A 23,512-nucleotide genomic window follows, 5' to 3' on the forward strand; every position below is an offset into this window, starting at 1 on the left:
GGTTTCAGTGTTACTACCAGATGTCAACCATATCTCAAGCTGGTAGCATAGGCGGTCGCATTCCGCGGCCGGAAATGTCAGCAGCTTTGGATCCTTTTGGCGGGAATCGCACATTTTTTGTCTCTAAATCTCTCTCTCTCTCTCGCGCGCCTGCGACAATCAGGCTGCATATCGCCTTGTTCGTGTAGTGTCAGCCAGAGCCTGGGACTGACTCGCGTGTCGGGTCAGCCAAGGGGTGCCTGATCTGGAAGCAGTTGTAGTAGTTGTGATAGATGCAAGTGACGGTGGTGCAGCGGGTGTAGTAGAGCAAGAGCTGTTCAGAAGCGACGTGCGTGAATCGACAGGTTCGACGGACCCTATCTTGCAATTGTTTCCTTGATCGTTGAATGCCAGCCCGGGTCGGTCCGACGGAAACCTAATCTGTGCGCCCCTGGCTATCAGTTTTGGTGTGGAGCGTGGCCCGTGGGCTGCTGCGCAGGATGAACGGGATGAGTACACACGCCAATGCCGCGAGCAACCAAAGCTTCCTGCACCACTTTGCCGTCTCGTGGCGCATTCCAGACTTTCTCGATGGTGCGTCCGCCCCCGATGACCGCTTCATCTAGTTTTCCAGGGCAATGCAGACAGGGCTGAGCTCTGCTCGGGAGCGGGCCAATGTTCCGAAGAATGATGCATTGATAATAACCAAATCGGGCCAGGCCTTCGCGCTTGATCTGCTGCTCACCTTTCTCTCTCTTCAAACGTTTGTGTCACCATCCTCTCCCTCACACAGCTTTGAAGAGTAACAAGACGCTATGCTCGCATGTCTGTGTGCATCGGACGGGCATGCAAATGCAGCTGGTGGCAGCTTTGCTTGAGTAGGTGGCCAAGTCTTGGCCAAGCCGGTCTCGTGCCCGAGAAGCCGTCGACTAACTCACACGCGTGCCCTGCGCTATGCCGTGGCAGCTATGGCATGTTCTCGCTTTACCTCATCTGCAGCAATGCCAAAGACATGAGCCCCGACGACTCGGCGCGAGTTGCCTTCAAATTCGCCATTGGCAACAACTCCAATCCAGACGAATGTCTGACCCGCGGTTCGTTTCCTCGCCACTGTTTCCGATTCGTTGTCCCCGTGAAAGCGTGCACACACACACACACACACACACACACACACACACACACACACACACACACACACACACACACACACACACACACACACACACACACACAGCCTTTCTTCTTCCCGCCTGTACCATGTCTTCTATGGAGCCTTGCTGCTGTTGTCGTTGCTGTTGCGGTCGCTGGGTCTGCCAAAATGCAAACATCGGGCATTTGAATCGTCAGTTTTGCTCACCGCGACTGTTTTTGTGACTTGATCAGCGGGTGACTGCTTAATCACGGCGCGAAGTGACAACTCTTTCCGAGCGGAGGGCTGCTACAATTTTTGCAAAGCCGCTGATTTTGAAGCCCTGCTACCACAGCTGCTTGTCAACGGTGAACTGGTGATCCATTGCAACATGCGCATCCAGCCCTCTTTTGAGAAGATTCCCCGGGAAGACATGGAATCTCTGCCCGAAGCCCACTTGGGTCTGCAGCTCGAGAGCGGAGACAGCGTGGCCATTTGCGCACCCAATAATGGCTTCTGGTTGGCCCAGCTGCGTCAGAGCCTGGATCTGGCCGATCGCAACAACCAGGGCCACAAGGTGCAGGTGCAGTGGTATGATGAGGCAGGTGCCACCGGCTCGGGCGAATATGTCCTGACCAAGTACACGGACGAAGTGGAATTTGAAACCATCCATCCCGTGCGCGTGACGCTCGAGCCTATCCCGGGCAATAAGCAGGGGGCGGTCCGTATCGTTAACACCGACCACTGGAAGGAATTTCTCCACAAGTATGTTACAGTCTCTGCCTTGTGCGCGGCTGGCGTTTGTGGGTGTGGCTGGTGCCAGCACTGCAGCGAGCTCAGCTCATGCTTTGCAAACCTCCCTGTGCTTGATAGGCTGGCCGAGAGCAAAGTGGTAAGCGCGGCACAATGAGCGACAGCTTTTGCCACACTGTGGACGCACTGCTAGTGCAAGCAGCCCATGGGCCCGCTTTGTCTCTGCGAGGCATTAAATAGCCCAATCAGCTGTGGATGAGGCGCTCTTTGGCTTTTTTTGTTAAAGAAGCGCTCCTCAACTCGAGCCGTTGATTTAGCTCCTGCGTGTATTTCTCTGTGTGCGTATGTGTGTATTTCTCTGTGTGCGTGTGTGCGTGCGTGCGTGTGTGTGTGTGTGTGTGTGTGTGTGTGTGTGTGTGTGTGTGTGTGTGTGTGTGTGTGTGTGTGTGTGTGTGTGTGTGTGTGTGTGTGTGTGTGTGTGTGTGTGTGTGTGTGTGTGTGTGTGTGTGTGTGTACGTGCGTGTGCGCGCGCGTGTGTACGTGCGTGTGCGCGCGCGTGTGTGCATATGCAGTTGGGGAGCTTGTCTTTTCTTGCGCTCCTTTCGTCGTTTTGCTTGGCTTGTTCGCGTGCCAGCCGCGGTTTGATGCCCGAGTAACCAGAACCTGGTGTGCGTCTTGTTGTTAAATTTTCAAGGGTTGTGTTCGAAAAAGATCCAATCAATACAAATTTCTCTCGCCAAGATGATTCTTTGTTCCTTCACATAACTCGCGTTCTGCCTCCAGGCTGCACCTGAAATCGTCTAGTGGGTGGTGCATGAATGTCACAGACAAGGGTCAGCGCGCCCAACCCTCTTTGCGTGGCAAGTCTTGCTTCCGGTGGACCCCGCACATCTCAACTGCACGACGTACTGGCCACCCCATTCAATCTCTGTGGACAAATGTCCGCAAATATAGGCCAAGAAGCACAAAAACTAGAGAGCACAACCGTACACTGAGTTGCAGCGAGCAGCTACGGCGGGCAGGGTAAACAAAGTCATTTCACTCAGATAAGCCTTGTTTGCAGTGGCCAGGTAATGTACCTCTCGCGTCCAGTTGGCCACGATTTGCTGCGCGATGGCGGTTGGGGGACGCTCAAAGAGATTTGTTAGATGATGTTGAAGTAGCATGTCCTGGGCCTGGGCAACCAGCCAGAAGAGTAGGCCTGCCCATGGCGAGACGACGAGGGTCAGGAGCACGCAGCTCGTCCACGCTTCGGCCAGAAGCTCCAAGTAGGACGCAGCCCACATGGAACCTTGACGCAGCCGCTGCCACCTAGATAACAGGCCGTCACGATAGGCAACATCGGGACCCGGGAGCATGTCAGGTGTGCGCAAGACGCCGACGGGCTGAAGAGCGCAGTCATATCGTGGCGGGGTTGGCTGACCGAACGAGGCGAAGGAAGAGCTGGTAGGGCTGACGAGGAGCTGCATTTTGCATGGCGGGTGCATTGCTCATTCGATGTCGGCAACCAGCAGCATAGAGGGCCTATTTGTTTTCAGCAGAAATCAGGAAGACAATGCTATTGCAACGATTGCCCAAAAGTAGGCAGCACGTACCTGGCTCATGAAAAAGTCTTCAGCAAGAAAGTCGGAGAACGCTGTCAGATCGCCACCTGCAGTCGAGGCGAACTCCAAAGGCCAAGGTGAGGGAGTCGAGGGACGGGGGGCAAAGACAGCCGGATGATCTGACGCTTTACTCGCGAAAAAAGCGAAAAAAAAAAAAAAAAAAGCAAAAAGCAAAAACCCACAGCGTGTCTTGAAGAGCTGCCGGCTTAAGAGGATGGACATGCCGTTGAAGCCGTTGATGCGCATGGCATCGGCAAAGGCGTACAGGTAACAGTGCTGTGTGCTAAAGTAGGCCTATTTAGCATCGGTCCAAGTGAACGTGAGGCAATGGACAGGCGCAGAAATGGGTAGAAATAAATCGTACCTCCTCAATGGCAGCGGCAAACCCATTGCGATACACGGTGAGAGGTGGTTGGTGGAGCACGCCATGCTGGCCCACGCTGGCAAACTCGGTCAAAGTCAGTCTATGAATGGTCTCGCCGCGGTCGCACAAGCCGGTCAGACATGCACCTCTCCCCTCCAAAAAAAGAGCCAACAAGAAGCGAAATAGCAGGAAGGAGTGTTTGTGGGGAGCTTGCAAGACGCAGCGTACGTAAAGTGGGCGTCAGAAGTGCGGAGGTTGGCATCGCTAATCCAAATGGTGTCATAAGTGGCACTCTCAAAGGCTTCATCTGTGCCCACCGAAGCAAACGTTAGGGCTGAGCCAAGACACGGAAGCAGAGCGCGGCATGACAGAGTAGCGCACAAAGATTATTGATCTTGGGGTTGACGCCGCGCCGACGGGGCAGAGTGAAGCAGCGGGCGCGCGCCGTGGGGTATTCATTGAGCAGGTCCTCCACAACCTGGGCCGCAGGGTCATCGGCTGTCTCGAGGCAAAACAGGACCTCCACATTGGCCTGTCGCATCAAGAGGCCGTGAGCTTTGGGGCAAACTGAAAGGATGCCACGCCACAGGATCGATTTGAAGGATTGCCACGGGCCCAGCTGCTCAAGCGTACTTGTTGAACGGCTTGACGCACAAAGGTCTCAAGGTTGGAGCGCAAGTGCAGGTCAGCGCCCTTGAGCGGCTTCAGAATGGAGACGCCTGAGCCAGCCACTTGCCCCGTGACCAGTGTGGAGTTGGACTGTGGCTTCCCAAACTCATTTTTTTGCCGTTGCTGCTGGGGTCGCTCTGCTGAGGCAGACTCTGAGCCCGAGCGGACCAGAGCATGCGGGGGATGCACCCGAAAGCTGCGCACAGAGAGAAGCGCCCGTTGAGATCATCCCCAAAAGAAGAAAAAAAAAAAAGCTGGTTGCTCAGCTATCCCAGCAGCCACCGGCATGCGACAAGCCGTTTCTCTCCATCCCCACTCGCATACTCACCAGCGTACAATGGCAATGGTGCGTACCACGAGCAGCAAAGCTGCCAGCACGCCCACCACCCCGGTCACCACCACAGCCAACATGATTTCGAATTTGAAATTCGTTTTTGCTAGAAAGTATTTTACTTTAGTGCCTCGAGAGCTCATGGACACGTTGACAAAACGAACAAACGGTTGTACAACGTCACACACACACACACACACACACACACACACACACACACACACACACACACAGTGTCTCTCTCTTTCACACACACACTCTCTCTCTCTCAAGCGTGAGCAAGGCAGCTTGAAGCTACCACATGTCAGACGGCCAAAGCACGAGTTTCAAGTTTTGGGAGCAACTCTTTTTTTTTTTTCTCTTTCCCTTCCTCTGACCCAAGGCAACTCGGACTTGTGAGATCGGCAGCATGGCGGCGTCGGCTGATTCAGCGCAGGCTGCGGGAACCCCCGCGGTTGAGGAGCAGAGCAACGAGAGCCGCTTCCCGCACAGTGCTTCCCTGTACGTGGGCGACCTCAGCAAGGACGTGATTGAGGCCGAGCTGTACAACTTTTTCAACAGCTTTGGCGCAACCGTTCAGTCGGTCCGCGTGTGCCGTGACATGGTCACCCAGACCTCCCTCGGTTACGGCTACGTCAACTTTGCCACCCCCGAAGATGGTGAGTCGCATCGTTCCTGCAGCCCTGTGGGTGCTTCTCCCCCCTCCACAGCCGTGTGCAGTCAAATGCATTTCTTGGTTGTGGACCGGGCTGCTGTGCAACACCCCTTTGGGGCATTTTGTGCACCCTAGTTTTTTCTTTTTCTTTCTTTTTTTTTTGCGCGCGGCAGCTTGAGCAGTGATGATGAGCGGGCGCTTGAGCCCGCTATTCATTTCGATCGCATCAGCCGCTTCTTCACGTCCCACCTCCCTTGTTTGGGTCGGTCAACTCTGACCGTCATCTGCTCATCTACGTTTGCTGGCCGTCTCGCTCCTCTACCGATACTGCCACGTAGCTGCCAAGGTCTACGAAGCGGCCAACTTTGAAGAGCTCAAGGGCCAGCCCGTGCGCATCATGTTCTCGGAGCGCGATCCCACCAAGCGTCGCTCGGGCGTTGGCAACATCTTCATCAAGAACCTCTCAGCCGAGGTCGACAACAAGGCCCTCTACGATACCTTCCGTGTTTTTGGTACCGTGCTCTCCTGCCGTGTGCTCTACGATCAAGAGGGCAACAGCCGTGGCATCGCGTTTGTGCAGTATGAAGATGCCGAGGTGGCCAAGCAAGTCATTGCCCAGGTCAATGACAAGAAGATCTTGGACAAGGTGGTCAAGGTAGAGGCCTACAAGCCACGCCGTCAGCGCATGCTTGAGGCTGAGGAGACCCAGAAGAACTTTACCAACGTCTTTTTCAAGAACGTGGCAGCTGACATCTCTGATGAAGACATCATGAAGGAGTTTGAGAACTTTGGGGAGGTGAGCCTCTGCTTCCGCTTTGTTTTGTCGGTTTCACACCGTTTCTGTTTGTTGTTCCGGCCCTGGACCTCGAGCCTGGCACAGCTTGCTCATGCTCTCTTCAACGACATGGCCTGGCTTTCTGGTGAGCTAGATTGAGTCCAAGGTGCTCAAGTCCCACGATCAATTTGGCCGCTACGGTTTTGTGGCCTACAAAGACACGGCCGATGCTCAAAAGGCTGTGAGTGAGCTGAATGACAAGCCCCTGGGAGCCGACGGCACCAAGCTCTATGTCGCCCGCGCACAGCGCAAGAGCGAGCGCATGGGTCGTCTGCGCCGCGAGTTTGAGCGCCGCCGCACGGAGATGCGGGCCAAATACAAAGACGCCAACCTGTACATTAAGAACTTTAGCGAGGACGTCACCGAGGATGAGCTGCGCAAGATGTTTGAGGCCTACGGCACCATCGTCAGCGTTCGCGTGGTCAAGGATCGCGACGGTCAATCACGCCAATTCGGTACGCAACCTGGCAACGAACAAGCGTCAGCCAGGACGCAGCTGGGAAGAAGGGAAGCGTTGGGAGAGAATAAAAAACATGGCTGCCTCGCCTCCTCCTCGAGCTTTCATCATCTGCCTTTTTTTTTTAACCGCAAGCCTCATTCCATGGCCTCGATGGTGTGCTTTGCTTTGCTTTTGCGTGCTTTTGCCAGGTTTCGTGCTGTTTAGCAGTGAAGAGGAGGCCACTCGGGCCATCCAGGAGATGAACGGCCGGATGACGGCCGATGGCAAGCCTCTGTACGTGTCGCGTTTCCGCAACAAGGAGGAGCGCGCACAGGAGGTCCAGCGCCAGCGCATGATGACGGCCCAGAACATGCAGTACCAGCAGTGGATGACGCAGCAGGGTGGTATGCGTGCCATGCCTCCGATGATGCGCATGGGCCCCGTGATGGCCAACCCCCGCATGGGAGGCATGGCTGGCGTGCCTCATCGCCAAGGTGGTATGCCACCCATGGGCTTCAACCCGATGCAGCAAATGTCTATGCAGGCCCAGATGGCCGGCCGCAGCGGCCCCCAGCACGGCATGCCCCCGATGCAGACACCCATGATGGCCACCCCGAACAATGCTCAGCAGCCCTCCGCTGCTGCTGCTGCCCCCGCCGGTACCGCCATGGGCATCAACGTCCAGCAAGTTCGCTCAGAATTGAGCGCTGCTAAGGATAAGAATAGCCGCAATGCGGTCCTGGGCAACCCCCTCTTCTCCTTGGTGCAGGCCCAGCAGCCCAAGCATGCTCCCAAGATCACGGGCATGCTCCTCGATCAACCTGATGAAGCCGTCCTTGAGTATCTGGAGGTACGTGGCTAGTTGATCTTCATCCCAAACCAAACCGCGCTTGCACTTTTCCAGTTTTTGCACCAAGCACTCACTGAGATCTGCTTTATGGCTTTTTTTTCTTATTTTTTTTTTTTTTTTTCTCCTGCTTCTTTCTTGTTTTTTTTTTTTTGCCTGTCAGAACCCCGCGGCCCTCAAGGCTGCTCTGGACCAGGCCTACAAGGTGCTGGTTGAGCAAGCCCCCGCAGCTGGCAAGCAGTAAGCGATGTGGGCACTTTTATGTTGCTATCGCAATATGTCTGAGGACAACCCAGGATCCGCAAGTGCCTCTGCGACCTCGCGTGGTTCTCCTCTTACATCTTCTACTTCTTCATGTTTCTTTGTTTTCCTTTTTTTTTTTTTTTTTTTTTTTTTTTCTGCTGCTTCCTTTTTGTCGAATTTGTTGGGGTACGCCGGTGCTCCGTCTGTTGTGTGGCTTATCCATTTTCGTCTGTGCTGTGCAGTCTGTCCAATCCTTTCTCCCGCGTAATGTGGCCGCCGTTCTTGTGCCGTGACAAAACGGTGTTTGTGTCGTCTAGCGGACCTTTTTGTCTCAATCAACCCAGAAGCAAACGTTGAGTGTGTGATTCAAAAACCCGTCTGACAAAGTAGCCACACACACATCCATCACACACACATGTGTGTGGAGGTACACAAAGTGCGCGTGATCCCTCTCTCTCTTTTCTCCAATGTGCTAGTTTTCGTTGTTTTTTAGTGAGTGAGAGAGAGAGAGCGAGAGGTGCGTGCGCAGCAGGCATGTCGGGGGCCTTCTTGGATCGTGGCTGGACGATGGTGGATGGGGGTGTATGTCAACGGTCAGGTCTGGAGGGTTGGAGACGGTTTGTGGCTGGGACAACCGCAAGAGGGGTCGGTTGTTGTCGATGTTCGAATGGCGACCTGACCACCCCCCCTTGCTCGATCCCTCGAATGGTAGCCTTCCACGATCCAATAGACCAAACGCAATGGCTGAGACGACTGCCCCCGCTGCCGATGCTGGCCTCGACTACGTGAAGAGCCTGATCACCTCCCACGAGAACTTCCCCATTCCCGGCGTTCTTTTCCAAGATGGTATGTGCCCCGACCTTGCTGCGCGTGTTGGGGGCACGACCCAAGCTTACAACAGCTGCGACACGTGCGCGCTTGCTTCGTGTTAGCCTTTCCCATCTTCCGGGATCCCGTGGCCATGGACATTGTCTTGAACCGCATGCTCGGCCTGATCACGCGCACCAGCCCCAAGATCGACGCCATCGTTGGCCTGGATGCCCGTGGCTTTCTCCTGGGCCCCCTCCTGAGCACCCACCTCCATTGTTCTTTTGTGCCTATTCGCAAGCAAGGAAAGGTAAGCAGTGGACCCCTTTGCCTCCCTCTTGCGGCAGCGCTCTTGTGCATGCATTCACATTCACATCCCACACCCTCATGGCCTGCCATGCTGCCCTCTGTAGCTGCCTGGCAAGTGTGAGTCGGTGACCTATGAGAAGGAGTACGGCACTGACGTGTTTGAGATTCAGGTTCGACTTGCAGACCCCAACTGCTCTTCTTCCCTCCCCCGCTCGCTCTGCCTCTCTTGTTTGTTTGTTTTTCTTTTCTGATGCCTGTCGACCGCATCTCAAACTCAATGACTGCACTCTCGCGCCGACTCACTGTGGCACCTTGATCATGGGATTGCCTTGTGTAGATGGACGCGCTCAAGCCCGGAGATAAGGTGGTCTTTGTGGACGATCTCATTGCTACGGGTGGCACCTTGCGCGCCGCCACCGAGCTCGTCCGCAAGGTTGGCGCCGAGCCCTTGCTGGCAACCTGCATCGTCGGTCTGCCTGCACTCGAAGGAGCGACCAAAGTGGGCATCCCCGTCCATGCCCTCGTTCCTCTTCCCTCGGGCTGCTAGAGCACAACTTGATTTTACTTGCCTCTTGGGAGCGTGGTCAGCTTTGTGCACGAGTCGCGCACACACGGCTTCAATTCCCATTCCAGTTCCAGTACCCACGCACCCATTCCAAAAGGGCTGGTTGGCCCATAGATTGTCCTCTTTGTTGACTTTTTTTTTTTTTTTTCCCGGATCATCTGCTTTCAGTCATGCACCATCCTGTTTGAGTTGATGTTCCAGCTGCACCTCAACATGTGCCACATGTGTCCGGCGACCTGTTGTTGGTGTTGGTGCTGGTGTCGTTGCACCGCCCCCGGCCCCCGCCTGATCTCTCTTTCTCTCTTTCTCCCGGTTTTGTTCGAATTCGGGCAACAAAAGACTCGGGTTCAAGGTACAATCGAAAATTTGAAGGCAAGCTTGATAACACAAGGCAGCGCCCCCGAATAAAATGCGCAAGAGGGGAATGTGCACATTAATCCTCCCGCTGTAAGATGAAGAAATGATATGAGACCAAGGGGATGGCACCAGCGTTTGTCCTGGTCGTGATGTTGAGTCGTGGATGCGCAGGGTTAAACCTCGCCGCCGGCCAGCTGGACCAACTACTTACGAAACAAGACGTGACGTGAGTAAGAGAAGGCAAGCCCTTTGAAGAATACAGCTGATGGCATGAAGCACGCTCCGAGATACATACGTCCTCAAAGGAGTGCATGTAAGCCGGGCTGAGCATGTCAAAATCCAAATCGGCAAAGATCTCTTCGAGCGGCGCCAATGCCGGCCCAGCACCGGCCTCGAGGAACGCATGGCACACAAGTGAGGCGACGGTGTATGAGAATTCTTGGTTGGCAAGAACCTGGACAAGGGCTGAAATGGCCGAGTCGCGTAGCTCTGGGTGCAAGAGGGCGGCATCGGCCACAGCCAACAGCAGCAGACGCGTCCAATCATCATTGGAGAGACGATCCTGATACATGGAGGCAGCAGCAGAAGGGAGCATCCGTTGATAAGCAAAACATTGCCCCTCAACCAGACAAGCAACAAAAGGTTTCTTGAAATGGATAATTATTATGATCATGCAGCTGGGTCACGTACGCTGTGGAGCTGCAATGTTTCGATGGCCGCCTGGGCCAGGTGTACGTTGGCAGTAAGAACATACAGGCCAAGTAGAGGGACTTGGGAGATCTCGCCCAGATCGCATTCTGAGTCCACGGAGCTGAGACTGGTGCAGCTGCCGCGCTGGCTCACGAGGGCGCTGAGACGAAAATTGGAGCCCTGCTTAGGAAGAAAATCATATGAGGGCCGCTGCGGCGCCAAGACGTCTTCACGCGAGCCACGGCGGCTCGTGGAGAGGGGCGCGGCGCTGCTTGGTTGGTCCGAGCCGACATCATCTTCGGCCCCGTCCTCGTCCGAGGAGGGTTCAGCGGCATCCTCATCCAAGACTTGATGGCTGTGCCCAGGGGTCGAGGCCAGAGGAGAACTGTCTCGGCTGTGATGGGTAATCAGATGCAGGACAGCATCACAAAGGGCGCGGGCGGACTGAGGATCTATTTGGGAGCTGGTCGCGGCGCGCAGGCCGTGCTCAGCCAACTGCTCTGCCAGTTCGCGCTGAAGCAGATGGGCCGTGCGTAGCTTGGCCAGAGCGTCCAGGTGAACGGACAGAGGGGCGCTAGTCGCTGCGATCGAAGGATCGCGCTGAAGAAAAGCGTGGACGAGCTGCTGCCGATCCTTGCTGACGCGAGCGCGCAACTCGGTCGCCTCTGACGACGGCTCGTTCACAAGGCGGGCATAGGCCAGTTGCTGCTGTCGAAACTGTTTGTCCAGGGCCTGAGGGGTGACGGTTAGAAGGGCCAAGTGTTGCTGCGGCAAACATGATCGGCGCGACTGCCTGTGAACCACCAGACACCAACGGGCGCGATGAGCGGCGCGACTGCCAGCACAAGGCGTCAAGAAGGGAGACAAACGGTGAACAAACATGAGGGCTATCCGGTGGTGTTTACGCAGCGAAGGCCACTGCAAAAGCCCCGTCAAGGTACCCGGGGCCGGACTCGGCTGCAGATTAGCAGCAGCTTGCATCGCGATGGCTGGTGCTGCTGCAAGTCGGGCCTGAGCTTTCGCACTGGGATTGGTGATTGGTCGGTGATGGCAATGATGAGTAAAACTGGAAGCAACAGTCCAGTCATCGATCGGGACGTCCGATCCCAGCACCCTTGCAGGCAAAACACATTCATCATGCCTTGGTCCCCCATTCCTACCCTACCCAGTCGGCCCAACATTCATGGATGAGCGATTCAACATACCAGACGTGGACCGATTCGAGTGCAAGCCAGCGCGCGCCCAAATGCGCTGATCTTGATGTCTATCTGTGTGTGTGTGTGTGTGTGTGTGTGTGTGTGTGTGTGTGTGTGTGTGTGTGTGTGTGTGTGTGTGTGTGTGTGTGTGTGTGTGTGTGTGTGTGTGTGTGTGTGTGTGTGTGTGTGTGTGTGTGTGTGTGTGTGTTGGAACGCATCGTTGACCAACCTAGCTGCTCATGTCACTACTTTCGCACTCTGGGATTGCAAGTGAAATGGTCACTGTGTTCGTGCTCTATTAATTTGGGCGCTGGCGCGCCAAACTCCAATAATTTCTTGTGACTTGTCTGGGTGTGGCAGGTTGCCTCGCCATGGCTGCGGCGCAAGACACGGCGGTATGGGCGTGCCGCATGCCCAAGGTGAGGCGCAGCAAAGCGTGGCCCCTTTTATGGACCAAGAGTGCCCTCGCAACTCTCTCACACGGTGCATTCATCTGGGTGCTGCTTAGCTGGCTTCGGGTGAGGAGCGGGCGGCAATCCTGGACCAGTGCACGATGACAGATCGCACAGCTTTCTTTGAGACGTCGACATGCCCCATCACCAAGGAAGTTGAGGATCGCCTAGAGCAAATCTCGCTCGTGGTGACCAAGGAAGCATACGGGAACGCCTTTATGGAGGATGGGGCTTACCGGTGCAGTCGCTGCCAGCAGCCGCTGTACGACGCCACCGCCAAGTTTGCCGGTGAGTCCTCATATCAGCAAGATCCAAAAAAAGAACATTGCAAAACCAATGGGCGACTTGAGGCAGCTGTTTATTCATTCATTCCGTATCTGTGCCACGGGGGGCGGGTGCGCTAGGCCCCTGCATGTGGCCATCCTTCCGTGCCGGCGTGGAGAATGACGGGACGCTCCATTTGCGCCCGGTGGAAGCCTACAACAACTACACGTGCCCCGTGTGGGAGGTGTACTGTGGCCAATGCCAGCTTTTTCTCGGGTTTGTGGAGCCGACTCGCCCAAAGCTGAGGCTTGACGTTTGGCAACCGCTTCTCCGGCCTCTGACCTTGGCTTGGTGGCGTCCTCGTCTCTCCACCCCTAGGCACCGCTTTGAGGACGGCAAGGACCACGGCGATGAGCACGAGGACGCACGATTTCGTCATTGCGTCCTCTCGTACAGCTTGCAATTTGTGCCTCGGTAGCAAACGGGATGGGGTGGGCCTGAATCGAGCACACAGCTGCGAGGAAGCACATTCTGATGCGTCTGAAGACGTGGTTTCATTTCTCTTGTGTTTGTTTTTCTATCATATAATAATACTATTCTGAGGTCAACCAGACAGACAGGCTCGGTACTTCTTCCAAACTCCAATTTGAAAACAACGAAAGCCTCAACAATCACGAGGTGACCAAGGCCGGCATGCTCGCTTCGGCCGCCAGGAGACGGCCTCAGAAGCACGGCACGAAGAGGCCGAGTCAGGAAGGGAATAAACACGCTAGCAAAGCAGGGGGGGTATCACAAGAACACAAGACGAGCAAGGCCTAAAGAGGACTTCTTTACAGAGACTTGCCAATGTAGGCAATGAGGTCGACCACGCGGTTGGAGTAGCCAAACTCGTTGTCGTACCAGCTAATGAGCTTGACAAAGTTGTCGTTGAGGGCAATACCGGCCTTGGCATCGAAGATGGAGGAGTGGGGGTCGCCACGGAAGTCCATGCTGACAACATCCTCCTCGGTGTAGGCAAGAACGCCCTTCATGGGGCCCTCGGCAGCCTTCTTCATGGCAGCCTTGATGTCGTCGTAGCTGGCGGCCTTGTCGAGGCGGCAGGTGAGGTCGACGACGGAGACATCGGGAGTGGGGACACGGAAGGCCATGCCAGTGAGCTTGCCGTCAACGGCAGGGATGACCTTGCCGACAGCCTTGGCAGCACCGGTGGAGGCGGGGATGATGTTCTGGGCGCAGCCACGGCCCGAGCGCCAGTCCTTGCGGGCGGGGGCATCGACGGGCTTCTGGGTGGCGGTGAAGGCGTGGACGGTGGTCATGAGGCCCTCAACGATGCCAAACTCGTCCTCGAGCACCTTGACAATGGGGGCGAGGCAGTTGGTGGTGCACGAGGCATTGGAGACAATGTCCATCGAGGCCGCGTCGTACTTGTCCTCGTTGACACCCATCACAAACATGGGGGCATCCTTCGAGGGGGCCGAGATGACAACCTTCTTGGCACCGCCCTTAAGATGGGCCGAGGCACCGGCCTTGTCGGTGAAGACACCAGTGGACTCGACAACGACGTCAACGCCATCGGTGCCCCAAGGAATCTCCTCGGGCTTCATGCAGGCGTGCACGTTGATGACGGTGCCGTCAATGACAAGCTTGCCATCCTTGGCCTCGACACTGCCAGCGTACTTGCCGTGAGTCGAGTCGTACTTGAACATGTACACCTACGAGATGAGCGAGTGCGCGGCATTTTGCCGGGTGAGTTGAGCGTCGCTCTGCGCTGCCGGGAGCACGATGAGATCAAGGCGAGGGTCGCTGATCGTACCATGTAGTCGACATCCATGAAGGGGTCGTTGATGGAGACGACCTGAACGTTGGGGTTGCTCACGGCGGCACGCATGACGATGCGGCCGATGCGGCCAAAGCTGAGAACAGGCACACACAACGACGTGAGGGTCGATGAGATGGAGCAGCAGCAGCAGCAGCAGCAGCAGGAGGATCACGAGAGCAAGGACTCCAGAGCCGTGTGAGAACATACCCGTTGATGCCAACCTTGATAGCCATGTTACTAGTTGTTGTCAAAGGGGTGTCACGAGTACCGCAAGAGAGACAGGCCATACGCTATCCGACAGGAAAACACTTGGAAGGAGTGAGCGCTGCTGCACTACTGCACCGGTTTCGATTGCGAAAGGCCTCCAAGAGCGAGAAACGGCCGCCAAAAGCCATCAAACAAGCACACTGCGCATTTATGCGACAGAACCACATCACAACCACAATACCAACAACTACCCGTGGCACAGGCCACTGCCATTACACAAGTAGAGAGAGAGGGGGGGGGAGCAGGGGAGCAGGGGAGCCCGGCGTTCTTCTTTTGCGGTCACTTACAGTCAGTGGCAAAAAAAATGACAACTCACTGGCAACCACTGCACAAGGTGCACACCACACTCACAGTCACACTGTTCTTAGAGAAGATGGAGAGAGAGAGAGGGAAAAGAGAGAGAGAGAGGTTTCATCGCATGTTGTGTGGCTTGGCATTTGCACCGCAAACAAGTGAGTTGCACTGCTTGCGCTTGCAGGAGGGGGCACGTTGGCAGCCCCATGCAAGAAGCGCCTTTTGTTGCTCAAAGCCGCTGCGTTGCCTTTCCCTTGGACGTCAATGCCGTTTTGTATGCTTGCTCTCGACTTTTTTCGGCTAAAGTAATACGAATTTCCATCAGATCACGCCATGCAAAGCGAACGCAGTGACAAGTTTCATTTGTACGAACGTAGTGAGCATAACTTATTCGGGCCATAGATCGCGAAACCAGTGAAGTGTTTATGTTATTTTCCTGATCATGGCGGCGAAGACGACCCCGCTGGCAGAGGCTGCGCGCCTCGCACTAGGGGCCCACGATCGCCGATGGAACGCCGCGCAAGACGAGGTACCTGTGTGGATTCTGACCGGGAAAGGGGATGAATGTGTGGGCCCTTTGATGCTGGCTTTTTTGCTTGGTGGAATCTGTGCGCTTGAAGGGCATTGGTCGTCCTGTTTGAGCCGTGAGTCCTCACAGCACCTGCGTGGGCCTCGGTTGCCCGTAGGCTGTCCAACGGGCGCTGTTGGAGTCCTTGCACCTCGAGGTAGGCCAAAGGACCCATTCTTCACTTTGCACGCTTGGGATAATATGATACACAGTTTTTGCTCAACCTCCATTGGTGGCACTTTAGGCTCAGGAGCACGCATTCCACCAAGCCGCTGCTGCAGCCTCTCCGACCACCTCTTCAGCGACCAGCGCTGCTAGGCCCAATCGGCGTGGCATCAACTCTAGCGATCGTTTGCAGTCCTCAAGCTTCTTGTCTTCTACGCCCCGTACTCAGCGCGGCCCCCCTCGCGTGCGTTTGGCCAGCCATATCTCGCCTTTGCATGGGAGCTCGTGGACACCGAATGATGCGCGCTTGGCTTGATGAGGCCGCACTCGCTGACGCAGTTGCTCATCCTTCTTGATCGCGCCCCACAGCGTCATTTTCCGCCAGCTCGCCCAGCACCCACTTCACAAACGTCCACAACCGATTGGGCCGATGCCCTGTTGGGTCGGCCAGAACCTGCGTCAACGCACAATGAGGCATGTGATGCTATGTGAAGACATTCGTTCATCCTGGCTCTAACCCTGCTTGCACGGCTGCCCTCAAATCCTGTGCCAAAACCTGTGGGCAGCAACCTGAGCTCTTTGCTTGCCTGGTTTGGGACTCGAAGTAAGGATTCCGACCTTTTCTTCTCATTGGAGCTTGGCTCTATTCTTAGGTGCGGCAACGTGCTCAAGATTTGGCTCAGGATATCAATCCCACGGTGGGTGTTTTGCTGCTGGCGCACACCTCTGCGTGCCGCACTATCACTCTACTCGATGCTTTGCTATCCAACATTTTTTTTACACGCTCATCTTTGCTGCACCGTGCCGCTGCTGCCGAGCTAGCTCGAGGGTACCAACTTTATGCAATTTATCGAAGCTCTTGGGAATGGTTCGGCCCGGATTGTTGACAACCAGGCACGTCCTTGAACACACTTGTTACGAATATGCACAAGAGTGTTTTTTTTTTTTTTTTTTCTTTTTTGCTTTTTTTCATTTCTATTGAGGATGATTTGATGCGTCTCGCACTGATAGGTTGTTGGGCCGGAGCGGAGTGGTCTATCAGCACCGCGCACCACTGCGCCCACCGAGCCCGTACAGCATTCAGAGATTGCCACGGCTGCGGAAGCAGACGCCATTGATGCGATGGCCCAGGAATGGGCGCGCCAATTTGCTACTGAGCTCCACGATAATCCCACAGCCTACGACACCACCAGCACAGCAACGGCATCCACGTCCTTCTTGCGCAGCCATCGGCCCTACCTGCACAGCGCCTCCAACCCCTTTATCCAGGCTTCCGACGCTGCCCAAACACGACCATCAGCCGATGAGCTCGTGGCCCAGGGTCGCGACGCCTTGCAACGTGGTACGTCTGCTGTGTTTGTGGGCCAGGCGCCTACCGCTTGCTATGCTCTTGCTACTGAGGCCGACCCTGCGCTGCCGCTTGGCATCTCATCTTATTGGCATATTGGCATTTAACGTCTCCACCTGCTGTGCTTTGCACGCCCTGCCCGCCATCACAGGGGCTCTAATTGATGCTATTCTGCTATTTGAAGCCGCCACCCAGACCGCTGCCGACCACGCCGAGGCCTGGGAGCTGCTGGGTGCTAGCCGTGCCGAGAACGAACAAGAGGAGCTGGCCATTGCTGCTCTCTCCGAAGCTGTGCGGCTCGACCCGAGGCGCCGAAGCGCCTGGCTAGCCTTGGCCACCAGCTTGACCAACGAGACGCAGTTTCGTGAAGTCATCGAAGCCTTGACCCAGGTTTTGCGCGGAAGCGGGACTAGCGCGGCCGCCTTGGCTGATCAGCCCCTTCAAGACGAAGTCCGTCTCAACGGCAGTGAAGCCGACATGGCCGAGTAAGTGTGAATGCTGCCATTCAAATAGCTGGGGGCCACAACCAGACAATGGCTCACCTCTGCCCCACACACCCAGAGCCATGACCTTTCACGCACGACTCCATGCCTTGGTGGATCGGTATCAGCAAGCGTTGGTAAGTTACCTTGCATCCCTTGACCCATCGCATCCACCGTACATGCTGAGGGTCCTCGTCACACTCTGCGTTTCACCGTCGACGGTGTTTGTTTGCTTGCTTGTGATTTTTTTTTTTCATTTTCTTATTTTCTTCTTTCATAATTTGCAAACTGGCTTTGCTCGATTAGGCAGGGGCCGCTGCAGAACATCAGGCGGATCTTTTGGTGGGCTTGGGTATCATGCACCACATCTTGTACGTGCGCATCTGTCCAGCGCTCTTTGCAGCGTCTTTGCATGTACCTCATGTGGCTCGCTGCATAAAATAGACGTGACTACGAAGCGGCAGCCGACAACTTTCAGGCCGCGCTTGCTCAAAGGTCGGCTATCAAGAGCGTCTCCCCGCATAATGCACCCGCACAGCACCACTCTCTTTTGCGCTCGGATGGAATGGTGTGACTGTGCCGCTCTCACCGTGGCACGGTGTCCAGGCCTGATGATTTTTTACTTTGGAACAAGCTCGGTGCCACGCTAGCCAATAGCGAGCGGAGCGAGGAGGCACTCCAAATTTATCGACACGCGCTGACCATTCGCCCCGGTGTGTCCTTCACTGCTGTCGCTTGCTGGGCCATGCGGGCAATGGGTCTGAAGAAGCATGGTGTGTACTTTTGTGTGAACGCTCACTGCGTCAGCCAATCCTGATCTACAGGATATGTACGGGCCCGCTATAATGCCGGTGTGGCCTGTCTGAATTTGCGCCTGCATCGCGATGCTGTGGAACACTTTTTGGCCGCACTGGCGCTGCAAGCGAGCCATGATGAGCAGGACGCTGGCGCGGGCCCCAGCACCGTCAACAGTCCGGCCTTGAACAGCCCCACCCAAGTTATGTCTGATACCATTTGGTATGTGATCCCCTCGTCCTTCTCTCCCTTTTCGTTCAGTTTCCCCCGGCCTCACAAATCTCTGCACTCGACTCGTTGTGCTGCGCAGGAGCGCACTCAAAATGGCACTCATGATGAGCGGGCTCTATACCGAGGCCACACTCGTCAACCAGCGTGACGTTAGCCTTTTTCGTGATTCCTTCGATTTTTAAGCCCATTAGGAACTGAGATTTTGACAACACTGACCTCGAACGCAGCGCACACATGAATTCTTCTTCGTCGTCGTCGGTAGCATTCAAAATGTCGAGGGTTGAAAGACAAGACATGCCACAGAGTCTGACACAGCAACACTGTTTATTGAGGGTGTTGACGGATGTGACATGATGCCGATGCCACAGAGGGCCTGGCCTGCGCAAGAATCAAAAAAGATTTGGTTTGGTTCGAGGATCAATTCTCAAGCACCAAAAAAAGGAAGGGAACGCCGAAGTCTAACACACTGACATTTGACAAGACATGCAGAGACAACTGACAGGGACGACTTCAAGGCGAGGGAAAGAACTGCAACCAACACGGCGGCTCGGCCTAACTGCCGGGCGCATGCATCGTGCATGAAGACGTGCATTATAGAAAAGACACGCAAGGAAGATAGAGAGGCCCGTCTGCTAAACACGGTAGAAGAACGAGATAAAAAAAACTCAAGAAAGGCACATCAAGATACCGACGGGGCGGGTGTTAAAAATCCGCAACCCACGGGCCCAGAGACTGTGAGCTAGACTCAGATGGTTCGAGGCTTAATCCTCATCATCCGAGACCTCCTCACCACGAGCCTTCTTGGCGGCTTTGATCTTGGCGGCTTTCTTCTTCTCCTTGCGGCTGAGATCCTTCTTCTTGGGCTGAGCGACCTTGGTCACGTTGCCAAGAGCATCGGTGACCTCGTCGAGCATCTCAAACTCAGTCTTCTCCTTCATGGCGTTCTTCATCCAGTCGGCATCACCCTTGCAGTCAAGGCGGCCCTCACCGACGTACCAAGTCTCGGGGCAGAGAGTGGAGCAGAACTCGTCGTTGTGGGAGATGATGACAACACCACCCTCGTACTCCTCAATGGCCTTGACCAGACCACCGAGAGACTCGCGGTCGAGGTAGTTGGTGGGCTCGTCGAGGATCAGGATATGGGGCTGGTTCCAGGTGCAGGCACCAAGGACGACCTTGACCTTCTGGCCACCGGACAGGGCGCCAATACGAGAGTGAGTGGCGTACTCAGCCTCGAGGCCAACGTCCATCAAATGCTGCTCGACGGCGGAGGTGGTCAGAGCACGACGGTACATGCCCTCACGAGCCTCGACCTTGGCGTCGACAGACTTGAGCTGCTTGTGCCAGTTCCACTCCTCGAGCTGCTCACCGTGGACCCACTCGCGGTTGCCGTTCTTCTCCCAGATGAGCTGGTACTCGTAGCCACCCTTCTTCTTATCGGGGTTGTCGCGGCGGGCACCGGTGAGCTCGCGAATGACACGCTGCTCACGCTTGAGGTTGCCCTTGTCGTCTTCGTACTCGTAGTTGACAGGCTTGGCCATGAACTCCAGCTCCTCATCGGTCAGCTTGACGGTGTCCTTCTCGAGGGCCTCCTTGTCCTCTCCAAACTCGTAACGCCAACGGATGTACTCGTTGGGGGTCTTGGTCAGGTGCTCCTCAATGTGATGGAAGGCGTGCTGGGCAACGTAGGCCATCTTGAGGCCGGGGAAAGACCAGACGGTACCAGTGGTTGGGGGAAGCTCACCAGTGAGCATCTTGATGACGGTGGACTTGCCGGCACCGTTGCGACCAATGCAGGCCACACGGGACGAGAGGGAGACCTGGACGGAGACACCAGACACGGTGGGGGTGTCGTTGCCGGGGTAGATCATGGCGCAGTCGGTCATCTTGATCAGGGCCTTACCCTTGGACTTGACGCCCTCGAGGAAGGTGGGGTTGGGGAAGGAGAATTTGACCTTGGACTCCTTGAGGCTGAAGAAGGACTTGGCCTCGGGCACCTTCTCGACAAAGGCGGAAAGGCTACCGTGGTGCTGGCGGATCTTGAGGCCATCAAACTGGATGATGTCGGTCATGCAATCCTCAAGGAAGCCAGAGTCGTGGGACACGGCAATGACGGAGACGTTCTTCAGGTTGTTGACGTACTCCTTGACCCAGGCAACGTTGATAACGTCAAGATGGTTGGTGGGCTCGTCCATGAGGAGGATCTCGGCCTTCTGAAGCATAGCACGCGACAGGGCGAGCTTCATACGCCAGCCACCGGAGAGAGTGGTGACGGCATCGTCGCACATCTTGGCGGTGAAGCCGACCTTCTGGAGCATGGCACGAATCTCGTCGCGGTTGACACCGCACTGCTGGATGGCCTCATCCGCAAAGACGTACTCGAGGCAGCTCAAGTGTGAGAGCTCGCCGAGAATATCAGCCTCAACGAAGACGGTGCGGAGGGTGGTGGGGAAGCCCTCGAGCTCGTGGTTGGCCATGGCGCGCATGAGCGAGGTCTTGCCGCAATCGTTGGGGCCAAGGAGACCGTAGCGACGGCCCTTCTTGAGCTTGAGGTCAGTGTTGTGGAGCAGAATCTTGGTACCGTAAGCAAGGGTGAACTTGCAGTCGCACAGCACCTCGGCACCATCATCCTCATCATCGTCATCATCGAACTTGACCTCCTTCTCGAGCACGGAGAGGGAAGCCTCGACGGCGGCGTCTGCAGCGGCCTGGTCCAGGGCAGCGGCGATGAAGCCACCAACGTTGCTGGTCCAGAGGTCCTTCTTGTACTTCTTGGAGTGGTTCAGAGATGCGGCAGCGGCAGCAGCGTAGTCAAAGACCACCTGGTTCTTCTCAACCTTGCCGGCACCAATCTTGTCGCTGAAGAGCTTGATGATATCGCTGGGGTCATCGGGGTGCTTGGCGCGGTACTCCTCAGCGTGTTCCTTGATGCGCACGAGCTGGGCACGAGCCTTGTCGGCAACCTCACGAGCCTCGGGGTCGGAGATCTCCTCAGAGGCGCGCTCGAGGGCGGGGAGGAGGGTGGGGAGGAAGGGCTCGGCATCCTTGGGGTTCTCGACGAGGCGGGACATGTTGTTGATAATGACGGAGCACTGACGCTTGGTCGAGGTCTTCTTGACGGAGAAACCACGGAGGAGCAGAGGCACGACGAGACCAAGGGTGGCGTCATCGACAGTCTGGACGAACTTGATGGAAGCCAGAGTGTGGACGCACTCGGGGACCTCATCAACCTCGTTCATGGCCTTGAGCAGATGGGGCACGGCATTCTTGATGTCGTTGTTGTCAATGACCTCGACGCACTTCTCGACGGCCTCGAGCGCGGCATCACCGACCTCCTTCTTGATGTCGAGGATGAGGTGGGGCACGACGCGGATAATCTCGGGAATGCAGTGCGAGAGTTTCTTCTTGGCCTTCTTGGCGAGGCGACCAAGGAGCTGGCAGGCACCCTGCTTGACCTTCCACTTCTGAGCATCGTCCATGGCATCAAAGAGCTTGCTGACGACACGCTCAACGGCATACTTGTTGCAGTTGTCGATGAGGGTCTGGGCCACCTTCTTGAGGAGCTTCTTGGCATCCGAGACCTTGTCATCGTAGTGGGCAATGAGGCAAGGAAGCAGCACCTCCACGAGATAAGGCTCGTAGGCCTTGAGGTTGTCACCCTCTAGGATGGCCTTGACCTCCTCGAGGGCCGCGACCTTGTCCTCAACAGAGGCCTTCTTGTTGTCGAGCACATCGACAATGCGCTGGCTGAGCGCAAGGGGAGCTTCGGCGGGCATGGTCAACGGTTGTTGGTGATCCTACGTCAAACCCATCAGGCACGTGAGCATCTGCGGTTGTGGCAAGTGTCGGACACACGCCCAGCTTCCTTCGTCGCTTGCCCCGCCAATATAGACGGGTGCAGACACGTGCTGGAACAGGGGCGACGTACCTAAGAAGCGATCCTAATTCCGACCTTTCGGAGTCCAAGAGGACAAAAAAAATTTGGGGCAGCGGGGACAGGCTACACCGGGGTGCACGCGGCTCGAGTCGATGAACCGGGGCGAGTCGTCTAAAATCCCTTTTTTTGCCTTTGGATGGCAAGGTGGAAAATGCACCTTGGCCCCGGCAGATCGCGCGGGGAAACAAAGAGCGAGCGAGAGAGAGAGAGAGAGAGAGAGGGAACACGCGGCCACACACACACACACGTTGTTGTGGTGATTTTAACCGCACACATGCACGCGCCGATGGTTTTTAACGTTTACGTTAAGGAAGGAGAGAGACACACACACAGCGTTGAGGAGGTTGACAAGGAAGGGGCTTAAGCTTGTGGTTGGGGGTGGGGTTTGATGGGGGGACCGCGTAAGCTGAAGGTGGAAAGGCATCCGATCACAAAAGAACAGAGAGACCAAGAGAGAGGGAGCACACCACGTGCGAGAGGGAAACAAAGGGGTGATTGCTTCGGAGGGGAATGGAGCCCATGATCATCTCAAGGAACGCTCTTACGTGTGCGTAATTTTGGTGGTGATCATAAGGTTATAGAGGGATAAACGTCAATGCGCCACGTGATAATGGTTGAAGAAGAGAACCAGGAAGGGGCTGAACACGAAGGAGTAGCCACGTGTGTGCTTTGGAACTGCGTTTGATGGTGGGTCTCGGAGGTGCGAGTTTCGCAACTGGTACCTTTAACAACTTTTGAATAGTTCAACCCAATAAAATTCCTTTAAAATTGTAGTCCTGGTAACGACCCTAACCCCCAACACGTGAGACCACGGTTGAGACTCACCAGACTTCCAGTCTCCATGGAGACTTCAAAACTGCTTGTAACCAAATGTCAGTTTCCCGGTCCGCCGCCGTCGACAAAAAAAAATTTTTTGAGAGAGAGCTTCAGCCTGCGCGCGCGACTTTTCGAGGCGCGCCGCTGTTTTGTCGAGCTCTGGCCCCGAGTAGCCCGCCTTCACCGCAGCGAAGCACCATCTTGATCTTGATCTGGACGAGTGTGGGATTGGTCCTGGATTCATTTTTGTGGGGCCCTCTGCCTCTGGGCTGGATGAGGCGAGCTTGTGCTGCAGTTTCGCC

The 23,512-nt window shown here is 55.8% G+C and overlaps 8 protein-coding genes across 8 annotated transcripts; 4 read left to right on the forward strand and 4 right to left on the reverse strand.

Moving 5' to 3' along the window:
- The first annotated feature begins 125 nt into the window (after positions 1–125).
- MONBRDRAFT_33436 (uncharacterized protein) lies at positions 126–2,596 on the forward strand. The gene is made up of 6 exons (XM_001747828.1): positions 126–344; positions 442–573; positions 773–857; positions 946–1,073; positions 1,363–1,873; positions 2,179–2,596. The coding sequence occupies exons 2-6, from the start codon at positions 480–482 to the stop codon at positions 2,504–2,506; spliced, it is 1,146 nt and encodes a 381-aa protein (XP_001747880.1). The 5' UTR covers positions 126–344; positions 442–479; the 3' UTR covers positions 2,507–2,596.
- Positions 2,597–2,832: 236 nt separating this feature from the next.
- Positions 2,833–4,909, reverse strand: MONBRDRAFT_33437 (uncharacterized protein; the record flags this gene model as incomplete). Its single annotated transcript, XM_001747918.1, has 9 exons — positions 2,833–3,172; positions 3,285–3,385; positions 3,457–3,512; positions 3,648–3,759; positions 3,830–3,929; positions 4,058–4,136; positions 4,211–4,361; positions 4,463–4,694; positions 4,827–4,909. The coding sequence occupies 9 exons, from the start codon at positions 4,907–4,909 to the stop codon at positions 2,833–2,835; spliced, it is 1,254 nt and encodes a 417-aa protein (XP_001747970.1).
- A 286-nt stretch (positions 4,910–5,195) lies between these two features.
- On the forward strand, positions 5,196–7,849 carry MONBRDRAFT_33438 (uncharacterized protein; the record flags this gene model as incomplete). The annotated part of the gene is made up of 7 exons (XM_001747829.1): positions 5,196–5,488; positions 5,823–6,280; positions 6,414–6,774; positions 6,968–7,162; positions 7,253–7,417; positions 7,457–7,608; positions 7,769–7,849. The coding sequence occupies exons 1-7, from the start codon at positions 5,239–5,241 to the stop codon at positions 7,847–7,849; spliced, it is 1,662 nt and encodes a 553-aa protein (XP_001747881.1). The 5' UTR covers positions 5,196–5,238.
- Positions 7,850–8,340: 491 nt separating this feature from the next.
- MONBRDRAFT_38051 (uncharacterized protein) lies at positions 8,341–9,742 on the forward strand. Its single transcript, XM_001747830.1, has 5 exons — positions 8,341–8,365; positions 8,561–8,694; positions 8,781–8,965; positions 9,069–9,134; positions 9,302–9,742. The coding sequence occupies exons 2-5, from the start codon at positions 8,589–8,591 to the stop codon at positions 9,509–9,511; spliced, it is 567 nt and encodes a 188-aa protein (XP_001747882.1). The 5' UTR covers positions 8,341–8,365; positions 8,561–8,588; the 3' UTR covers positions 9,512–9,742.
- Positions 9,743–10,059: 317 nt separating this feature from the next.
- MONBRDRAFT_27484 (uncharacterized protein) lies at positions 10,060–11,730 on the reverse strand (the record flags this gene model as incomplete). The annotated part of the gene is made up of 4 exons (XM_001747919.1): positions 10,060–10,089; positions 10,182–10,448; positions 10,577–11,369; positions 11,690–11,730. 4 exons carry the CDS (start codon positions 11,728–11,730, stop codon positions 10,060–10,062), a joined length of 1,131 nt encoding a protein of 376 aa, XP_001747971.1.
- A 1,384-nt stretch (positions 11,731–13,114) lies between these two features.
- GAPDH (uncharacterized protein) lies at positions 13,115–14,879 on the reverse strand. The gene is made up of 4 exons (XM_001747920.1): positions 14,862–14,879; positions 14,515–14,615; positions 14,302–14,401; positions 13,115–14,200 (listed from the first exon to the last, which is right to left on the reverse strand). Exons 2-4 carry the CDS (start codon positions 14,592–14,594, stop codon positions 13,319–13,321), a joined length of 1,062 nt encoding a protein of 353 aa, XP_001747972.1. The 5' UTR covers positions 14,595–14,615; positions 14,862–14,879; the 3' UTR covers positions 13,115–13,318.
- Positions 14,880–16,723: 1,844 nt separating this feature from the next.
- Positions 16,724–18,639, forward strand: MONBRDRAFT_27486 (uncharacterized protein; the record flags this gene model as incomplete). The annotated part of the gene is made up of 8 exons (XM_001747831.1): positions 16,724–16,943; positions 17,101–17,434; positions 17,463–17,568; positions 17,738–17,802; positions 17,876–17,926; positions 18,038–18,144; positions 18,256–18,448; positions 18,537–18,639. The coding sequence occupies 8 exons, from the start codon at positions 16,724–16,726 to the stop codon at positions 18,637–18,639; spliced, it is 1,179 nt and encodes a 392-aa protein (XP_001747883.1).
- Positions 18,640–18,866: 227 nt separating this feature from the next.
- On the reverse strand, positions 18,867–22,533 carry MONBRDRAFT_38053 (uncharacterized protein). The gene is made up of 2 exons (XM_001747921.1): positions 22,386–22,533; positions 18,867–22,254 (listed from the first exon to the last, which is right to left on the reverse strand). The coding sequence occupies exon 2, from the start codon at positions 22,231–22,233 to the stop codon at positions 19,219–19,221; it is 3,015 nt and encodes a 1,004-aa protein (XP_001747973.1). The 5' UTR covers positions 22,234–22,254; positions 22,386–22,533; the 3' UTR covers positions 18,867–19,218.
- Positions 22,534–23,512: the final 979 nt, after the last annotated feature.

Source organism: Monosiga brevicollis, genomic scaffold (assembly GCF_000002865.3).
Source record: "Monosiga brevicollis MX1 MONBRscaffold_19 genomic scaffold, whole genome shotgun sequence".
In the NCBI taxonomy this organism is placed as follows: Eukaryota; class Choanoflagellata; order Craspedida; family Salpingoecidae; genus Monosiga; species Monosiga brevicollis.